The sequence below is a fragment of the Anser brachyrhynchus genome (assembly GCF_964034855.1).
Source record: "Anser brachyrhynchus genome assembly, chromosome: 17".
Classification (NCBI taxonomy): Eukaryota; Metazoa; Chordata; class Aves; order Anseriformes; family Anatidae; genus Anser; species Anser brachyrhynchus.
The window spans coordinates 10,681,340-10,699,782 of NC_137710.1; the positions used below are offsets into that span (position 1 = coordinate 10,681,340).

Here is an 18,443-nt window from a genome sequence, read left to right on the forward strand (position 1 = left end):
TCAATAATATTAAGGCTTCTTCAAAACAAATGAAGTTGCTGATAGAATGGAATAACATGCATAGAATACAACACAGACCAGACAGGAACATTTAAGAACTTGCAAACTGATGTTTATTTTCCCACTAAAGTTAGGTTTCCTTTGTGCTAACATGATCTAAGATTCATTTTAGATTATCAATTATTAATACCGAGTTCTTTGCAGGGGAAGTCCCACTGGGACTTAAAAGAAAAAAATCTCAAAGCATCTGTCATAGATTGGATGGAGTCAGACCACTGTCAGGGGATAGTTACTGATTGACAATTTTGCATAAAGTTTTTGGAACTAGAGACGATAAAAACCAATAATGACATCAAGCAATGCACTGAATCATTAGAAAAACTGTCCCAGTTGATTTTCCAAGCAACATGACTGCATTGCTGAAGAAATTACACCTCTGATTTTGTACAAGAATTGCAGTCAGCAACAAAAGAAACCCTTGGGAGATATTTTATTTTTTTTGAGAAAAACATAACCTGATTTTTTTTCCTTTGATTTATTTCTGAATCATTTTGCAGCTGCAGACACTGACACCGTGGCTGCACCAAAACCTAGCACCTAGCCTAGACAAGAAGACAAGGCATGCTATCCTAAAACCTACCTTTTGGCCTCCAGGACCATTATCAATGGTTCCAGGAAGGAACCAGAGCAGTTTGTCTGCTCAGTAACAGCCACGTGAAACTGCCAGAATGCGCTGTGGGTATAGGCAATTCCCAGCTGAAGGAGTACTGCTGCAGCAATGCTGAACTTGTCCACCTACAGGTACATTATTGTCCTTGGAACACCACTATCTGATAGTGTGTGTTCAAGTTCTCTTCTCTGACATGCTCAAGGCATGTTCAAAGTGCATGACAAGACACCTGCTTATGTCCAAGAAATATATATGAAAGCAAAATTTGGTCTGAAGCTCAGGCCTACTCATCATAAGTAGCAAACAGAAGTTTGAAACCCAGTTCTAGAATAATAACTATTTTATGAATCATTTACTCATACAATAAAGTCTTTAATAAAGAAATGAACTGAGAATAACTGAATGAAAGTAAGACAAAATTGTGAGTTTCAAATTACTTCAGAGAAAGTTTTCCATATGAAAATAGAGGACTAATTTTTTAAAAAGTCACAAATACCACTTCTGTGAGTTTCTATTTATCTATCATAACCCAAGGATATCAGTACTCATCCACAGCACAGTACACAGGAGTGGTTATGTGGCTCCACCGTGCTTCTAAAATTGCTTCTGAAAAGCATTATTCAAATAGAAGATGTTTCATATACATACATAATACACTGCAGTAGAGTGATCTATCTTTTTCTACTCTCATTCAAACTCAGTGAACACAAAGATCATGGCTATGCTGCCCACTCAGTGGAAAGCATGGTACAAGTAGAGTACATGCTTATCATCTTGTGAAAGAGATTTGTGAGATGAAATACATAGAACATCAGAAGGTCAAAATATCACACATTTGGATAGATAGCTCCTTACATACCCCCACATATTCACCTTCTCTACCAAATCCTACATTTGCATCTTTGCCAACAGAATCGGTACAATTGCCAAATAGGAGATTGTCTGATTAAAGAGAGAGAGAGAGAGAGAGAGAGAGAGAGAGTTCCCAGATCTCTATTCATTATATTCTTTGAAGTTCCTCTAGTTCATATCATAAGACATAGAAGTATAAAAGTAATTTACTTTTAATAAAAGTAAAGGCTGTTTAAGCCATTTTTTCTTCCACTTTTTCCTATTTCTTAGGAAACAATTTTGGGGTTAAAAATAGCTGAGAGTCTAGAATATTTTTAGCTTGATATGTAGATCCATTAACAAATAGTTATCTTTATTTTCTCAGTTTTCCAGATACTGTAGTTTTTGTAATGATTGAACAAACATCTTCTGAAACTGTAACTTGTAACCATCCACAGGTTTCCTTCTGTCTCTCCACATTTAAAACAGTTGCAGTTAAGAAATCTAGAACATTACAAAAAACCATTTCTCTCTCTTATGCCAGTATAGCATGTAACGCTGGATTTGAATCTTAGAATTATAAAGTCATAAGCAGCTGATAAAGAGTTTTCTAGAGAAGCAGTCTTTCTGTTTAGCGAGATGCATTTATTTCATTTCCCTATGACTTTTATGGGATTTTTTATTTATCCTTTTAACTTCTTTTCTACTTTTGCAGTTGAAACCTAATTACCAAAATCAATCATACTAACACCGTTTCACATATACTGAGCAAATATTTATTACAGTAATTTCCGACAATGTTATTTATCATTCAAATTTCTGGCAATGTCATTTGTCAGCAGGAACGACTTCTAAAACAGCAGAATCTTTTGGCATCAGTCATTGCTGCCCAAAGAGCGGAAGAGTTTTCTAAAGCTGCTTTACTTATGTAAAATTAAGTGGTGCCCAGAGATGATCTCTCTCTATTAGACAATGATTGCAATTTCTAAATAACTGATTGCACAAGGTTATGTTAAAGGGTATTTGGAAAGCCAGAACTGGGGCAATGATTTTTGACACAGCCAGCACACCAAGTAACAGCAGGATGTCCAGAGAGCAGGTTCTACAGTAAGCATTCAGTAACGACATCTTCATACAGCAAATACTGTAGGGCTTACTGAGCATGTGTCTTCTTGGGAGAACCTCTTTTCCCACCTCTCTAAACCCACACGTACTTTTAAAACTTTTCACAAAATGGCAAAAACTATTTCTCTACTATTACAGCTTCTAGTATGCAGTGGAGCAAATTGCTCCCAGCGTAACGTGATCAAATTATCTTGTCCAGTAAAAGCAGAAAGAGTGACTACAAGTTTAGCAGCAGCATTGAATCTAACCTTACCAGCTCAGAGTTCCTACCACAGACAGAGATGAACAAGTTCATGACTGAGACTGCATATGGTTCCAGAATCATGTTACATTACTACAAACAAACAAAAAAAAAACAATTAGAATAAAATGCCAATAATTACTCTTAGCAACATAATAGAACTGTAGTTCTTGCAGACAATCTTCAAGAAGATTAATGCAGAAAAGGATTCTGCATCCTCTTTGGAAGACGGAATACATGAACTCTATTTTTTCTCTGTCACTCACTGTTACACAATCTGTTCTTTCTTATTCAAGAGAGTGGAAAACTATAGCATTCTTATCTGGTAGCACTTTCAAAATATTAGGCAGCTGGGACGAAACAACAAAGTTCCTATCTGGACTTCTCCCAGCCTTGAAAATATTGAAATAACTGGGCTCTGATTCTCAAGTGGAAAAGACAAAAGCACAGATTTTGCCTGGATGGAGAAATCACAATGAAAACTATGCAGCCTGCATTTGTGTACTTCCATACCTGTTCCTTATTATAAAAAAAAGAAGAAGAAGAAAAAAAACTTCTGTAACTGTTTTAATACATTTGGAATACATAAAAACAAGTCAGAGTAACATTATGCTATGATCTAATAATATTTTTAGAAGTCAAAAAGATTGATAGCAGCCTTTATTCTGAACTGCCATTTGTTTTCTGCTCCCATGAGAACGCAACTTCAGTACTCAAGATTTCTAGAGAATTATCAAAACTCAACACAGTAAAGTTACCTAACATTTGACTACAAGTTTTTCTGGCAGACAGGTGAGCACATGGTGCTGGCAACGTCTTCTTGCATTAAGACAAGCATGTCATGTTTCCACTACAGAGAGAAAAGCTTATCTAACAACCATACCATCCAGCACAAGTGAACGCTCAGAAAGAAAGCTTGGATAAGATTTTCCTCCCTCATTTCCAAAAATACAACTTTTTACTTCTGATTTACTTTCTGATTACTTTACTTTACTTTCTGATTTACTTCCGAGAGCTTTTGTTGTTGCAGGTGCTCTATGCAGGGCTACAGAGAAGTAAGGCACTTGCAGAAGCAGTTGACAGTCAGCAGCAACTTGGGCTGGCTTGAGTGTTGCCTTCTGGGATTTCCATCAGGTTCTTTTCCAGTTCTGTAGAAACCAAGAAGTTACAAAAATCAATTCACAAGAAATGGTACCATACAATATTAAGGGTAAGAACAGCTGGATGCATCCCAAGTCATTCCTACATGTCAGAACTCAGGAAGACACCGAAGTTAATACACTTGCAGATCTGTGAGACAGGCTTTGATGCTCAATAAAATCTGCCCAGTCATTGAGAGCATAAATGTGGAAAATACACACAAGAAGCAAAATTTAACATACTGATGAGGTTTCCCGTCCCAATTTGAGCCACGTGCCCCATGGTCTTCTCCAGCTCCTTTATCATGGACTGTTCAAAGGCCAAGGCAGCAACTCGGAAAAAGAACTCATTGACATTTTCCCCTAGGAAACAGGACAGAAACGATACATTTTTGCAACTGCACATCAGTGCATGTTCAAACATGAACAAGCATATCTGTGAACACACCACCGCTCAACACTGTGACGTATCAGGCATTTCCAACAGTCTTTCTCTGAACACTGCAGACAGAATGTCTTTTTTTTTCACTCTGGAATACTGTATCCTCTACCATACCTTTTTTTTTTTTATTAATTAGCAACAGGGAGAATTCAGTTTGTGGCATAATTGTTTCATTCCTAATGTATCTAGCAGTACACACACGTGTTTATGTAACTATCCATTAATTAAACATGCCTAGACATTGCACAGCAACCTAAGTAGTCCTTTCTGTAAACATGACAATGTAAGCACACATACAGATGCTCAATTAAAATCAACCATTAATAAATCTGAAGTTTCTGATAGCAACAAAATGCAACACAATAAATAAATAAACTGTATTGAAATAAGGAATTTTTAACTTCCTCCCTCTTTAACACTCTGTGGTTACTTTATTTTTATATCCTTTGCAGTAACTTACCTGTTTTGGCTGAAACCGACCAGTATTCTGCCTGCATCTCATTGGCAAAGCGGATAGCATCGATCTCTGTCCTTTCACACACAGCATCTGACTGAGTAAATACCAAGAAATATCTTTAAGATAAGAAGTATACCTGTGCTAGTAATAATACAGAGGTACTGATAGCACCTATCCTGTGAGGCGGACAGTTTTCACAGTGGCCTTTCTGTCCTTGCCTCGTAACTTGTGTAATCATGCACTATTGCAAAAATGTTCTAATGCTTTAAAAGAAATCACTTAGTATTGCTTCTAAAATGGAAGACTCTGTTCACCTTCTACTGCATTGAAACAAAACAACAAAGAGGTTGACCACTGTATCTAACTATATAGTGCAGCAGAGAGCTGTAAAGAAAACAGCCTGGTTATTGATCTTCAAATTCTTGGTACTCTGTCTTTCTCAGCAGAAGAGTTACAGGACCAAATAATCATAATGGTTCTTTTTGTTTAATCCTTGCCTCTGTCTTGGATCCTTTTTTTCTATTCTATCTATTTTTACTGTGCTCAGAAACGAGCTTCTCCCCAACCCTTTTTTAATACTTTTTTCCCCCTCTTTCTTATCTCTTCTTCTTGTTCTAAGACTACAATTTTTCCCCCTTCCACAAATTTTGCTTTCTTGCATGTTATTTTAAGACCATTTTCCCTCTCATTTGTTTTCCATGATCAATCATGTCAATATCTTGCTATTTGCTTACCACCAAATCTTTTTTTGTTCCGACCAGAAATATGAAGCTGGAATCTGGCTCATTCTCCCTCAAAGCATCTTCCAGCCACTGTCTGAAATGCAGAAAAGAGATGAGAGTGTCAGAGGAAGTATGGAATATCAGAGGTATATAATAGGGTCACAAAAAAAGGAAGAGGATGAACTTCTGTGAGAGTGTCAAAAGCCTCTTTTCCTAGACAGGAGGGAAACAGGAGCTATTCCAGCTCCTTTGAATATATGCCTTCCACTAATGAAAAGTTCAAACATGCCCGCTGTAGAGTGCAAATTCAGCCGTAATATTAACACCCAGACATGTTATTTATCAGTATAAGGGGAGGGGACAGAGTTTTGATAGAGAGAAGGAATAAAAAACAAGAAGCAGAGTTAAAAATATGAACAACACAGCAGATTAGGTAAGAAATGAATAAAGAAGAGTGAAATAATCTATTCAGCAAGATTACAAGATATCTCCCTATGAAGGCTGCATGACTCTTGTCTCATAAGCTTTTATATTTTTGTTACTCTGGTAATCAAGTTCCTCTTGAGTCATCCAACACAAGTCAAGGAAGGAAGAGAGTGTGTGTGGGGTGGAAATCAGGTTCACAGGTTTCAATTATTTTCAACCAAGCAGAGACACTAATATATATATAATTTTATCAAGTCCTATGTAAATGATTTAAATACCACAACAGTACTCTAAGGGAATACTCTAATACACATTTAAATAAGACAGAGTACAGATTGTAGAGAAACACATACCTGCCTTACAGTCATAACAGTATCTTAGAAATATATAAGCTCCGAGTCTGGTAACAACAGTGTGGATTACAAATCCACATTGGGTTTTGCAGCCTGCACTAAAAGCAGAACAAATTTGCTCACATCAGTTAGTGTGCTGCTATACCCAAAACATTTCAAGTACTTAAACTAGCAAATTTAGCTATACCTATATATACACCTTGAGTTTTGTTTTATTTTTTTATTTTTTGACAGATGTATGGGACAGTGCACAGCTGTGCCAGGCAGGTTCACACCGGACATTAGGAAAAAAAAATTCTTTACTGTGAGGGCAGTCAAACACTGGAACAAGATTCCTAGAGAGGTGGTTGATTGCCCATGCCTGTCAGTGTTGAAGAGGCATTTGGATAATGCTGCCAATAATATGCTTTAACTGTTGATTAGCCCTGAAATGATCAGGCAGTTGGACTAGATGACCTTTGAAGGTCCCTTCCAACTGAATTGTTCTATTATAACAGAATCACTACAGAAACTAGAGAAAGAAAATAATATTGAGACTCTTGAGACTTTATGCATGAGATGCATCACATTGATTTCATTATCTACATCAGAGGCAAACCTGTTACTCTGTTTATAGCAAATGGAGGAAAAAAAGATACTTTTGAGATGCTCTTCATCTCTTCCTGTGTGTCTAGTTTTGGAAGGATCCAGCTCTTAGTGAAGTGCCTTTTTCTCTCCACTGACTACAAAGGAAGTCAGAGATCAAATTCAAATTTATGCTCAGCATTTTTTTCAGAACTATTCCAAACACATGCCTATCACCATTCATTTCATATCTCAGCAGAAAACACACTCATAATCCTACAAGTCCTCACCAACTACAGGCCATAGAAGGCAATTAAACCCCCTGTGAAAGCTGTAAAGGCTAAGCCAAAATACAGAAACTTACTTGGTGTGATCCAAAGTCTGGATATCAGCCAGATCAAACACTGTTATTATTACTGCAATAAAAGAAAAAAGTAATTAAGTTAAAAAGTGTATCAGAAGTCTCTCCAATTCGACTCAGCTTGTGAAACAGAAAGAATGCTTACATACAAAGTGCAACAGTAGGTTTAACGTAGAGGTGGGACACTACTGATTTGTTTACTCCCCTTCCTTCTCTAGCACCCAGTAAGACTGCCATCCTCAGTCTTAACTTTAATAGTGCTATAGTCTGCGGACTACAGGTAAAGATCAAATACTCCTTTTATTTTAGGACCCCTTTAATTCCTGAAAAAAATGCCTCTTATGGGAATACTAGAGGTACACACTTCTCAGTCTAGCAAAAATTTTACCCAAAATTGAAATTCTTTCCCCTCTAGACACAGTTGCCATTTTTTATTACTTCATCATCATAACATTCAGAGCTTGCAGGTGTGACAAGTAATCTATTCATGAGGTTTTCAGTCTCTTCCTCTCTCCAATAATGGAGAGCCCATTCCATCATATTGTATCTACAGGTACCTTTCCAAGGAGCACATATATGTGTATGTATATATGTTTCTGTATAAAGTACAATATCCTGTCACAGCCAGGGTCAGATTAATATTGTTCTTACCCTCTGCTCCTCGGTAGTAAGCAGATGCAATGCACTTGAACTTTTCCTGACCTGCTGTGTCCCATCTGTGCAATGGGGAAAAAAAAGAAACTCCAGGTTAATGAAACCTAGCGCAACCTGAGTAAACATGCTAATGAAGCAACAGACTGGTACACGTTGGAGAAGAATGTGATAGCAGAGAATTGTTGCCATCTGGAACATGTTATTCATTAACTACTGATAGAAATACAGTAAAGGCCTATTATTTAATGAAGCCATTTTAACTCTGGTTTTATCCTTATTTATTTGTTTTAATTTTTATTTTTTTTCCTAACTGGTCATTTTGGAGACCGTTCTTTGAAACACAATTCAAACATTCATATTTTGCATGGTAAAAAAAAAAAAAAAAAAAAAACTTTTATTAAAGCATCATTTCCTCATCTATGTCATTGCTATGTATTTCTAGGGCAATCTGATTTTGAAACTATTTTCTGGGCTAATACTAGCTAAATTACATATTAGCCCACACTAGAATCTTGTAACTTATGATATGATACCTCTCCATTAATGACACCAATAAAGAATTAAAAAAAAGAAAAAGAAAGGACAGACAGAAGGGCTTCTTAATAACAAAGATGATATACATTTCTGCCAGCTACTGCCAGTACTACAGACATTTGGATTTTTGCTATAGCATAGCACTACCAGTCATTGGTAGTTGCAATTTTAGCATGTGGGTAAACCTCTCAGCTAGAGGGGGCACCAGTGCTTATCATATGGAAATGTTTTACCCAGCCACTGAAGAATCTGTAGATAAGGCAACCTTCAGGTTAGTAGCCTATGAACCTTCTTGCTTCAGCTGACAAAGTACTGATGTTTCAGTGTAGATTTTTAAAGGCACTCAAATTCCAAAAATCATAGAATGGATTAGGTTGGAAAGCATCTAGTTCCAGCACCGCTGCCATGGGCAGGGACACCTCCCACACCAAGTTGCCCAGGGCCCCATCCAACCTGGTCTTAAACACTTCCAGGGATGAGGCATCCACAACTTCTCTGGGTAACTTTTTCCAGTGCCTCACCACCCTCTGAGTGAAGAATTTCTTCCTAATATCTAATCTAAATTTACCCTCTTTTAGTTTAAAACCATTACCCTTTGTCATATCACCACACTTCCTGACAAAGAGACCCTCCCCAGTTTTCCTGCAGTCCCCTGTACGTACAGGAAGGCTGCTATAAGGCCTCCCTGGAGCCTTCTCTTCTCCAGGCTGAACAACCCCAGCTCTCTCTGCCTGTCTTTGTAGAAGACAGTGCCTGACAGAATTTTCAAAAACACAGTGGCACTGAAATCAGTGGGAAATTGAGTGTTTTCCAATAAATCCCACTAGCCACCTATTTGCATCTTTAGGCACTGAGATTTCAGAGAAAATGTGTTTCCAAGCAAAAGAGTTTTAAGATTCATGCACTAAAATACTTCATACAAAGCATCTTATTTCTGCTCTACATCACACTACAGCGTAGATTCAGTAACATTCTTTCCAGAAAAAATATAGCTAGATGCTTAAAATACCAAAGGACGTCCTTAAGCAGAACCAAAGCAGGTAAGAGAAGGCCAGGATTCCCAATAGGCTGATAAACAAAGGTGAAAATCAGAAAGATTTTGGACTCACTTGAGCCTTCTATGTTTTAAGGAAAACCACTTATTTTGCAATTAGGAGACAGTGAAGCCACCGGACACATTACAGTTGATTTCAATTGCTGCAGGAATAAACCCTCTCAGTAAAGTCAAGTTCCATGATTGTAATGCACACTAAACCCAAAGGACAGAATGGAACAACAATAGCACTTGACAAAGTTTGTTACAAGAGCTTCTGCTTCTCTTCCAAGAAACTTGAGTAAAAAAGGCAGAACTGTAATGAAATGGAGCAAGACACCCAAAATTAATTTTCATTGACAAAATTTTAACATTTTTAGGACTAAGGGATCCAAGACAGGATTATATATGTATTTATTTGTTTATTTATTAACTTAAACTGCAAGTCCAGGTAGAGAACCTGTTTTTCATATCGTATTATGCAATGGGCATTTTTTTTTTAATCTTTATTCCATTAGAGCCTGCAGCAATTCAAACTCCACCTAGACTGTACTCTATGTGATACTTAAGCACAATGTTTCAACTTACATCTGGAGATTATATGGTATTCCTACTATTTCAAAGCGTTCAATTTCAAAATCCACTCCAATGGTCGCCTTGTAATCTCGGTCAAAATTATCTTTACAAAATCTACAATGAGGAAAAAAAAGGATGAAAGGATGAAATATTAGCAACACGTAGCTACAAATAGCTGCATAACTAACACTAGCTAGGGTAAATAATATAGAAAAGCATGAACTAACTGTGGAGTGGCTATATATTGCAGAAGCATACATAAAAGCACTGAGAAACTAATTACCAAAAAGGAGGTAACATTTTGGGTCATAAATACAAAAGAAACATGTGACTAATCGATAAGATTAAAAACTTACCAAATTCTCTTAGAAACATGGAAGAATTAATTGAAAATGTAAAGATAAACAGAAGGCTCTCATGGTGATCACAAGCTACAGAAATTCAGTGCTCTGTTCAATGGACTTGGACACAAAATGCACAAGAGCTATTTTTAGCATCTGGCAAATACTACATTGTATTATATTTGACTGGATACATACTCAGTTTAGAAAACTGAAAGCTTTACTGCTACAAGTGATACACTTGGAACTTGTGAAAGAAAAGATGCAAACCATTTGCTGAGATATACTGTACCTGTTTATGAGGCTAGTTTTCCCAACATACAGGTCTCCTACCACAACCACTTTGGATATTTTCAGCCTGTTAGAAATATTTGAAAACACTAAATGCTTTTAGTAACAATTTCAATATTCTCACTAAAACGATTCTGACTTAGATCCTTAAATAGCAAGTGACAAATATGTGCATCTGCAACTCCAGTTTAACTAAATGCCACAGTGTTGCAGCAGGATCTTAAATTGTAAGAAAGAAAAGGTCACAAAACAAAACTCTGGAGAAGAAATAGTCCATTTTTTACTCTGTTTCTTAATATCATTTCTAATATCGTTTCTTAAATATATTCCTATGGGACAGAAGCTCTTGCAAGTATATACACTTGGCAGTTTGCACACAAGACCATATAGTATCTACATCCTTATCAGCCCTTTAAAGAGTAGATGTTTAGACCCTTCTGCCATTAAAATTAATTACAAGTTTCTCATTGACTTTAATACTACAGAATCAAGTCCTAAGTACACAAACAAGTTACTGATAACAAAATAACCCACTGCAAAATTAGTCTCTTGGGAAAACAAACAAACAAAAACACACAACAACCCCAAGGCTAGAGCCAATACACTTCCTGACTATCTGGAACAATATTAATCTGAAGCTAGCTTCATACAAATAATCCTCTTTGTTTTGGGTCCTCCCACAGAATACAGCAGATGGGCTTGAGGTGACTCAACCTGCATTCTTGAAATTGAAATGTAGTGTATCTGTTAGGAGATACAGGCGGACAAGTGAATGTAACGTTATTTGATGACTGAAACTTGGATTGACATCTCCCACGCACATGCTACAAAAATGGTTTAAGAGGTTTACTATACTATCATATTAAGAAATAGATGTTTAAACAGGCGAAATAATCTTCTATTGAATGCTATCTCTGGTTATATCAGGCTTCCATGTGATGGTGATTTCAAGTTAGTGATTCTAAGCAGTCTAAATCTTGACTGGTGAGCTACACAGCTTATATTTCAGAAAAAGGAAGGCATGTTGTATGCTAGTCAGTGCAAATATGGTAGCCACAGGCCCCTAACCTGCTGATGTCTCTGTCTAATTAACTGTTAGTGATACAATACTGAAGAAAATCAACTAGCTTAAGGGAAAAGCAAAAAAAAGTGATGGTTTGACGGTATATGTTCCATTAATTCTTTCTTGAAAAGAAAACACTCCCTAGATTAGACATTTTAACACACTGATGGAATATCAAGAGTCTTAAAAATAGCCATTAGCTACTGAACTTCTCAGAGTACCTTTCCAAATGACAAAGAACTATCCTATTACTTGGAATAATGGAAAAGGAAAATAATGGTAATTCGTGACAAGTTTCATAATTCCTGTACCAAATACTCAGTTGTCTGTCCATTCTACCACCACGCCCTGCCAAAAAATAACCTAATAATAATCATATCTAGATTGGAAAAGTGACAGGAAAGTACTTTCATTTTATTCACAAAGCCAGAATGGAAAGTTTTTTAGCTATACTGTACATATACAAAATAAATTAGTCGGTGTTCCAGTTTACTCTGAGGAAAAAAAAAAAAACAACAAAAAAAAAAAACAACAAAAAAAAAAACAGATACATCTTGGTTGTGGAGGGAAAAAAATGCCTTGATTTGCTAAAACAAGTCTTGCCAGCAGAATTGTCCTGACACTTGTAAAAAATTTAAATGGAAGTAAAACAGTGGCTGTGCTTCTAAAAGCTATTAACTCATTGATGTCTCTCAGACAGACATATTTTGGCTTTTTTTTTCTTCAAGTAAAATTAATGGATAGTGAAATGAATAAAAAATTCCATTTAAAGATGGATATCATGACAAGTCTCATGGTAATTAAGAGCTCTAGATTTAAGAGAACAGTGAACTAACTGTCAGTATTCATAGATCTTTCACTTTATGAAAGATCTTTTACACTGGAACACAGAAGCATTTATTACTAAAACATACAGTTATGTACTTTAATGGAATAGGAATAATTTCTAACACAGTTCAGCTTTTTTGCCTTGCTTCAGGAATTAAATGAGTATAAGTATCTGTTCTGGGAGAGAGATGACATGAGAAAACAAAGAATATGAAAAAGGCGTAAAACAGAAAAATCTGTTTTTCAGTGCTATATATTTACTCCAGAATTTGGATCTAGTTTTAAGGAAACATTTAAAGAAAACTTCTCGGCATGTATACTATTAAAAGATTAAAACTAGATTCTTATGTGCTCCAAGGAACAAAACTGCTATGTTTAAATCTGTCCAAAGACTTTATCAAGTGCTCATTTGGTACACTCCATATGTAGCTTGTTTTCTCTGTTGGTGTCAGTATATCTGCCCTATTCCTTCTAACTGCTCTAGAACTTGCTTTTTGTGCTGACTTACACAGGCTCAACACCAAACAGTCAGTTAATCTTTCAAATCGTTCCAACTAAGGGTGCAGCTATTTGTTGCTAAATAACAACCTTATTTTTTCCAACTCTACTTATTCCAGCAGGAAAAGAAGAAGAGGCACTTTATTCATTCACTGTCAAACAGTACAGAACCATCATGGGGATGGGCTCAGCTGTCTTTAAATGCACTGGAATAAGGAACATGAGGAATCAGGAAAAGCCTATAAAAGAAGGAGGCTATAAAGAGGTTAAAATACGTGCTTCATTGCACACTTGGTTTCTTACCAACTTACCCAACTGTTCCAGCACTCTGCTGACAAGCAGTTCTGACCTGCGCATGGAAGTGCTCTTTGAACTGCAGACAGGCCTCAGGTGTGTACCACTGAAGACAGGAGAGAACAGTGACTGGGATAAACTATGTGATGTCTACTTTGCAACAAGTCAGATCAGCAAGGAAAAATAGAAAAGGAGACTACTTCAAAGAGCTTGTCAAACACAGAGGTACCATGGATTAAGAAAAGGGACTGCTTGGGCTAGAAGGCAGTACAGCTGCCCCACAGGTATGCTTGTAAAAATTCCTTTGAACAGCTCATTTGACCACCTTTGAGTGTCAGCATCCGAACCCTAGCTAAACTTCCACAGCAAATACATTTGTTCACCACTCTTTATAATAATAACTATCTTAAATTATTCCAATAATCCAAGGCACACAAGAAAAACAGAGGTGAGAGCATGCCACAAGCAAATCATTCTTACTGCAAAGTCTTTAAAATCTCTTACTTGTGTGAAGCACTGATTTTATTACTAGTTTTCAATTAAGCTTAGCAGGTTAAAAATGAGGAAAACAACAGTGACAGTTTTCATAAAACGAAAAGTAAAATATGCAGCTGAGATCAAGCATGAAAAAATGCTAATTCCTATTAAAATGATCTTTTGAAAAAAAAAAGAGAAAAAAATCAGAAAGGTAATCCTTTCCTGTCCTCAACCTTTCTGTTACACCTCAAGTATAAAACTCTTTGGGGGCAAGAATGATCTTTTCTGTCTGTGTTTCTATAGTACATTTGATCTACGGTATGACTAAGGTTCTTGCACACACAGAAAATGAAAGTTGCCTCAAATTCTTTAACCAAAAACTCCACATAGATCTAATTAGTCTTTTTGAGTATTAATTACCAGCTATGGCTCTCATTTCCTCTCAGTGGAGGAACTTTTTAACCACGGTAATTATTAATGTTTGGCTGAAAGAACGGGTATTATAAGATAACACTTCCGTTGCAAGAGTCACTTTCTGTTGAGGTTAGAAGAAAATATGATTATTAAGTATATTAGCACTGAATGGGAAAACAAGGTCACATTCATCTCTGAAAGAAAATCTTAAAAAATCTGCAATTCTAGCAAAAGGCATCAACTGTACATTAAAATAAAATACAAGGGAAATATAGTTTAATGTGGGAGGTGCTACAAACTCTGAGCACAGGGATAAAGAATGCTTACCTTAGGAAACTGGGAGATTATTCTGTCCCTACTTACTGGGGGAACCATATGCTTTAGGCTGGACTTCATTCTCCAAATTCGATTCAATCCTACCAGACAGAAAACATGTAAAGAGAAACAAGATATTTAGAAATTGTTTTAAAACAGGGAAAATATGATAAAAAAATTAACCGTCCTTATGGACTCATCACCTTTTTTTCCTTTCAGTACAACTGGCAGCTCTGTGACTTTGTGTTAAAGAAAATTGATTCTCATGTAAAAAAGGCAACTTCTGTGTGCACAACTGTAGTAAGAAATAGTGGTTTTCTCTAACAACAAAGCGCTGTCTAATTCTGCAGTTGGGCAGAGAACTGTATACTTAATTGAACCTAAGTGCTAGCAGTTTAGTCCCCAAATAATTTTGCAATGTTCAGTTTAAAAATCCTGCTCATCATAATTTTAAATGCCTCTGCATAAAGCACATTTATTTACGTGAGGGGATATCTGATTTCACTAGGTCAGAAGAGGAAAGGAGGAACTATGAAGTTGCCACATTTCTTGGTGTGAAACTTTCATCCAAGATCACCTCAGAAAGAACTACATCAGTAGACAGTCTGACTTGGAAGAGTAACGTTCACACAAAAGCCAAAAATGCATGAACCACTTGAGACACTGTGTGTTGGTTATGCAACCCTTTTGGGTTGTTAGGGAAGAGGACTCTTAATAAGGTACCGATACCAATTTCTTACTGGCATTCAAAAGCATGTTTCAAATAAGAACATTCATCATGCAGCAAAGCGTAAGGAGGACTCACCGTGCAGCAGCTGATGCGGCAGGATCCCAGCCACACGACCAGCTCAGCCCGCTGCTGCGTGCCCATAGCAACAGGCTTGCAACAGTTCCCTTCCTCCCCTTCTCTCACAGATCAGAAGGCGGGGTTGGAATGGAGTAACTGAACTATACGCCGTTTGTTTTAGAACAAACTGGTCTTAGCGGTCATTCGAATACCTCTGATCAGAAAGTGCTCCTTAGTAAACTCAACAGTCCCCTCATCCTAATAGCTTCATTTTCTTCTAAGGTAGTTGCATATATGGATACAAGGAGCAGGACTAACCCAGCAGAGAAGGAACTAAAGGAGTAAGGAACTGTTACAGAGCTAATATTAAGCAAAATAGCAATTATAAAGGAATTCCTAAGGGATTTTTTTCAGTATTTCAACTGGATTCCATCTCTGGCTTAGAGTCAGGATGCACATGCCACCAATGAGCCATCTAGAATTATATAAATGTCTTTCTAGTCATTAGTAATCTTGGTTCCTGACATACCAAACAATAAAAACAAGAAGTAAGAAATCTCACCACTCTTTTGTATTGCCTAAGTATTGTTAATCAACTCATTACTTTAGACTGCATTTAATATGCTAGACTGTAATTTAGGATGTTAAACAATTTTGCTGTTTGTTTCATTAGTATTTAAGCTCCCAAATTTCAGGAAAAAATAAAAGCTCTCACATTCAAAAAAAAAAAATAATCCTATTTTGATAACGCTGGAACAGGCTTGGACATCCTAACGTCCAAGAAACAAGCCTCTTCTATTCCTGCAGCACACTAAAAATTTTAAAGGTCAAATCAATGTGGACAAGTAATTAAAAAAAACAACTGTGAAGTATATATATATATATATATATAAAAACACTCCTATGGTTTTGCAACCATAAACAAAGAATTACGCTCAACAAAATTGCCAGTCCACTACTTAGAATTAATGTTTTATCATCTTTTGCAAGGAATTACTTTGGTAAGGGATCACTTCAGGCACTCATGTGATCTCAACCATACTGAAAACAAAACAAAATACCAGATTTGTAGCTGATGAGTTATTCAGCAAAGAAGGCGGCAATACAATTTATTTTAACCATATATATATAGCTCCAGCCATCATGCTACTTTTGACTATAAAACCAGACAGACCTAGATCCTTTTTATGATGTGCTCCTGCCCTTTTGGCAAGATTGAATGATTTTAAGACAACGTTAATTTCTTAAAATAATAGTTCTGAAAACAAAAAGGTAAACCCTCCCAGCTGGTAAGAACATCACATTGTCACTTGCTTTCTCCATTTTCTCCTAGTTCTGGTTCAACACATCCTAGGCATGTAAAAATCTGTCGTGTACATAGGATGACTCACTGTTCATCTACTAGAGCTCTTTCACAAACTAAGCTACAAAAAAAAAAAAAAAAAAATTCAAAAATCTCAGTGAATCCAAAGTCCAGGAGGGACCAAGGTAATCAAACAGAAACATTTTAAAATTGAAAGGCCATTTTTACTTACTGAGTGTATTTAATCTTTCTCTCACACATTGAATTACCAAACCAACAAGTTAACCACAGCATTAGAGGAAAAAGACCAATGATTTAAGAAACACAAAGGTGCTGAAAATACTGACAATTATATGTACTAAGATCCACATTTTCTCTTCTTACAGAGCTTGGTCACCAAGGAGTACTGGGAATGTACTGTTTCCATGGCATCATACCCCTTCTTACATCAATGATGCAGGAACAGTATCAGCTGCAGGTTCTGTGAATAGACAAATGATTTAAGAAAGCCTTCAGAAACTGTGTATAATATTAGTTAATGTCATGACCACTAACTAAGATCAGTATACCAAGCTATGGTGAGGGACAAGCCAGAACTCACACCAAGAAGACGAGAACAGAGTTAAAACAGGGGGCCGTGAGAAGTCTTTTTCTCCATCCCTTCTACATTGAGAAAAGTTCACATTCTTCTATTGAAATAGGGTGAACCTTTAAAAATATTTACTTAGTAAAAGTCAAATCTAGTCTAGGAAAATAAACTCTACTTTAAATAATCTGCTCTAAAATGATACTGAAAAAAATGCATCCTTTCCTGAAGATACTTTAATTTAGTCATACTTTTTCTTCTGCGGATTTTGATGATCACCCAATGAGAATCTATTCCTGTGTTTTCTTTTAATCCGGCTGATCTGATTGACTTTGGCTTTGTAAAATCTAGTTTAAGAACTTCGATTATGATAATTGTAACTCAAATATAATGAAAAATATGAGTAACTTCTCTATTTGCAGAGAAATAACCTTTCATAGCTCAAGCTGTTCAGTTTATTGCTGTCAGGCCACACTGACAACACAGAGCACCTCAAAGCTCTGCTATAAACACTACAATATGTGCTCCCTCTGTAGTGCCCTCTGAACAATACTATTTCACTGAATCGTACTAAAAATATGACTGAACAGTGAACACAGTTATGTGAGCTTACCTAATTACAATGAAAACCCTTGGTATGCAGTCTAGCTGTTTATAGTGCCATACTGTAGACTAAGAAAAAAAGCTACCTAAAGCTACTACGCTCCCCTGCCTCCTTGTACCTCATGTCACTAGCCTACTATGTCACCGCCACTAACTTGATTGCCATTTGTTCAACCCGAATTTTTTCCAGTTTTGTCAGGTGAAAATACTTTATGATCTGTGGGCAGGGAACGAACCTCCCTGCCGGTTTTCCAGAGGACACGGGTGTGAATGGACCCCACTGCACCATGGCAGCGCCCGCCCCGTTCCCCCACGCTAGCCCGTCCCTCAGGGGCCCGCCGCGCTCCGCAGCAGCCCGCCGCCTCCCACGCTAGCAGAGACCCCAGCTCCCTATTCACCAACTACGCCGTTGACGCCACTCATTCTCAACAGCCACCGTCAAACGCGTTGGTTACGTTATTGACGCAAGGCCGAAAACAGGAGAGGGAAAGGAGCGCTTGGCTGCGTTGTATCTA

General features: G+C 36.9%; 1 protein-coding gene across 5 annotated transcripts; it reads right to left on the bottom strand.

The window, feature by feature from the left end:
* Positions 1-98: 98 nt before the first annotated feature.
* RAB36 (RAB36, member RAS oncogene family) lies at positions 99-18,443 on the bottom strand. Of its 5 annotated transcripts, none has more exons than XM_080560120.1 (12): positions 18,327-18,443; positions 17,124-17,220; positions 14,662-14,750; positions 13,461-13,549; positions 10,762-10,827; positions 10,141-10,242; positions 7,983-8,047; positions 7,335-7,386; positions 5,640-5,721; positions 4,909-4,999; positions 4,250-4,369; positions 99-4,015 (listed from the first exon to the last, which is right to left on the bottom strand). In XM_080560120.1, the coding sequence occupies exons 3-12, from the start codon at positions 14,728-14,730 to the stop codon at positions 3,951-3,953; spliced, it is 801 nt and encodes a 266-aa protein (XP_080416246.1). In that variant the 5' UTR covers positions 14,731-14,750; positions 17,124-17,220; positions 18,327-18,443; the 3' UTR covers positions 99-3,950. The 5 variants fall into 5 exon arrangements, with proteins under 5 accessions (XP_080416246.1, XP_080416245.1, XP_080416248.1 ...); XM_080560119.1 differs by having other exon boundaries at positions 17,087-17,220; XM_080560122.1 differs by lacking the exon at positions 18,327-18,443 and adding an exon at positions 17,939-18,196.

Bases quoted from the DNA above. Each gene is read 5' to 3' on its own strand.
- RAB36 (XM_080560120.1), bottom strand. From the start codon at position 14,730: ATGAAGTCCAGCCTAAAGCATATGGTTCCCCCAGTAAGTAGGGACAGA. The intron at 10,828-13,460 runs GTAAGTTGGTAA...TATTTCTAACAG, and splicing joins CAGAGTGCTGGAACAGTTGG to GCTGAAAATATCCAAAGTGG. The intron at 5,722-7,334 runs GTAAGTTTCTGT...TCTGCATTTCAG, and splicing joins CAGACTTTGGATCACACCAA to ACAGTGGCTGGAAGATGCTT.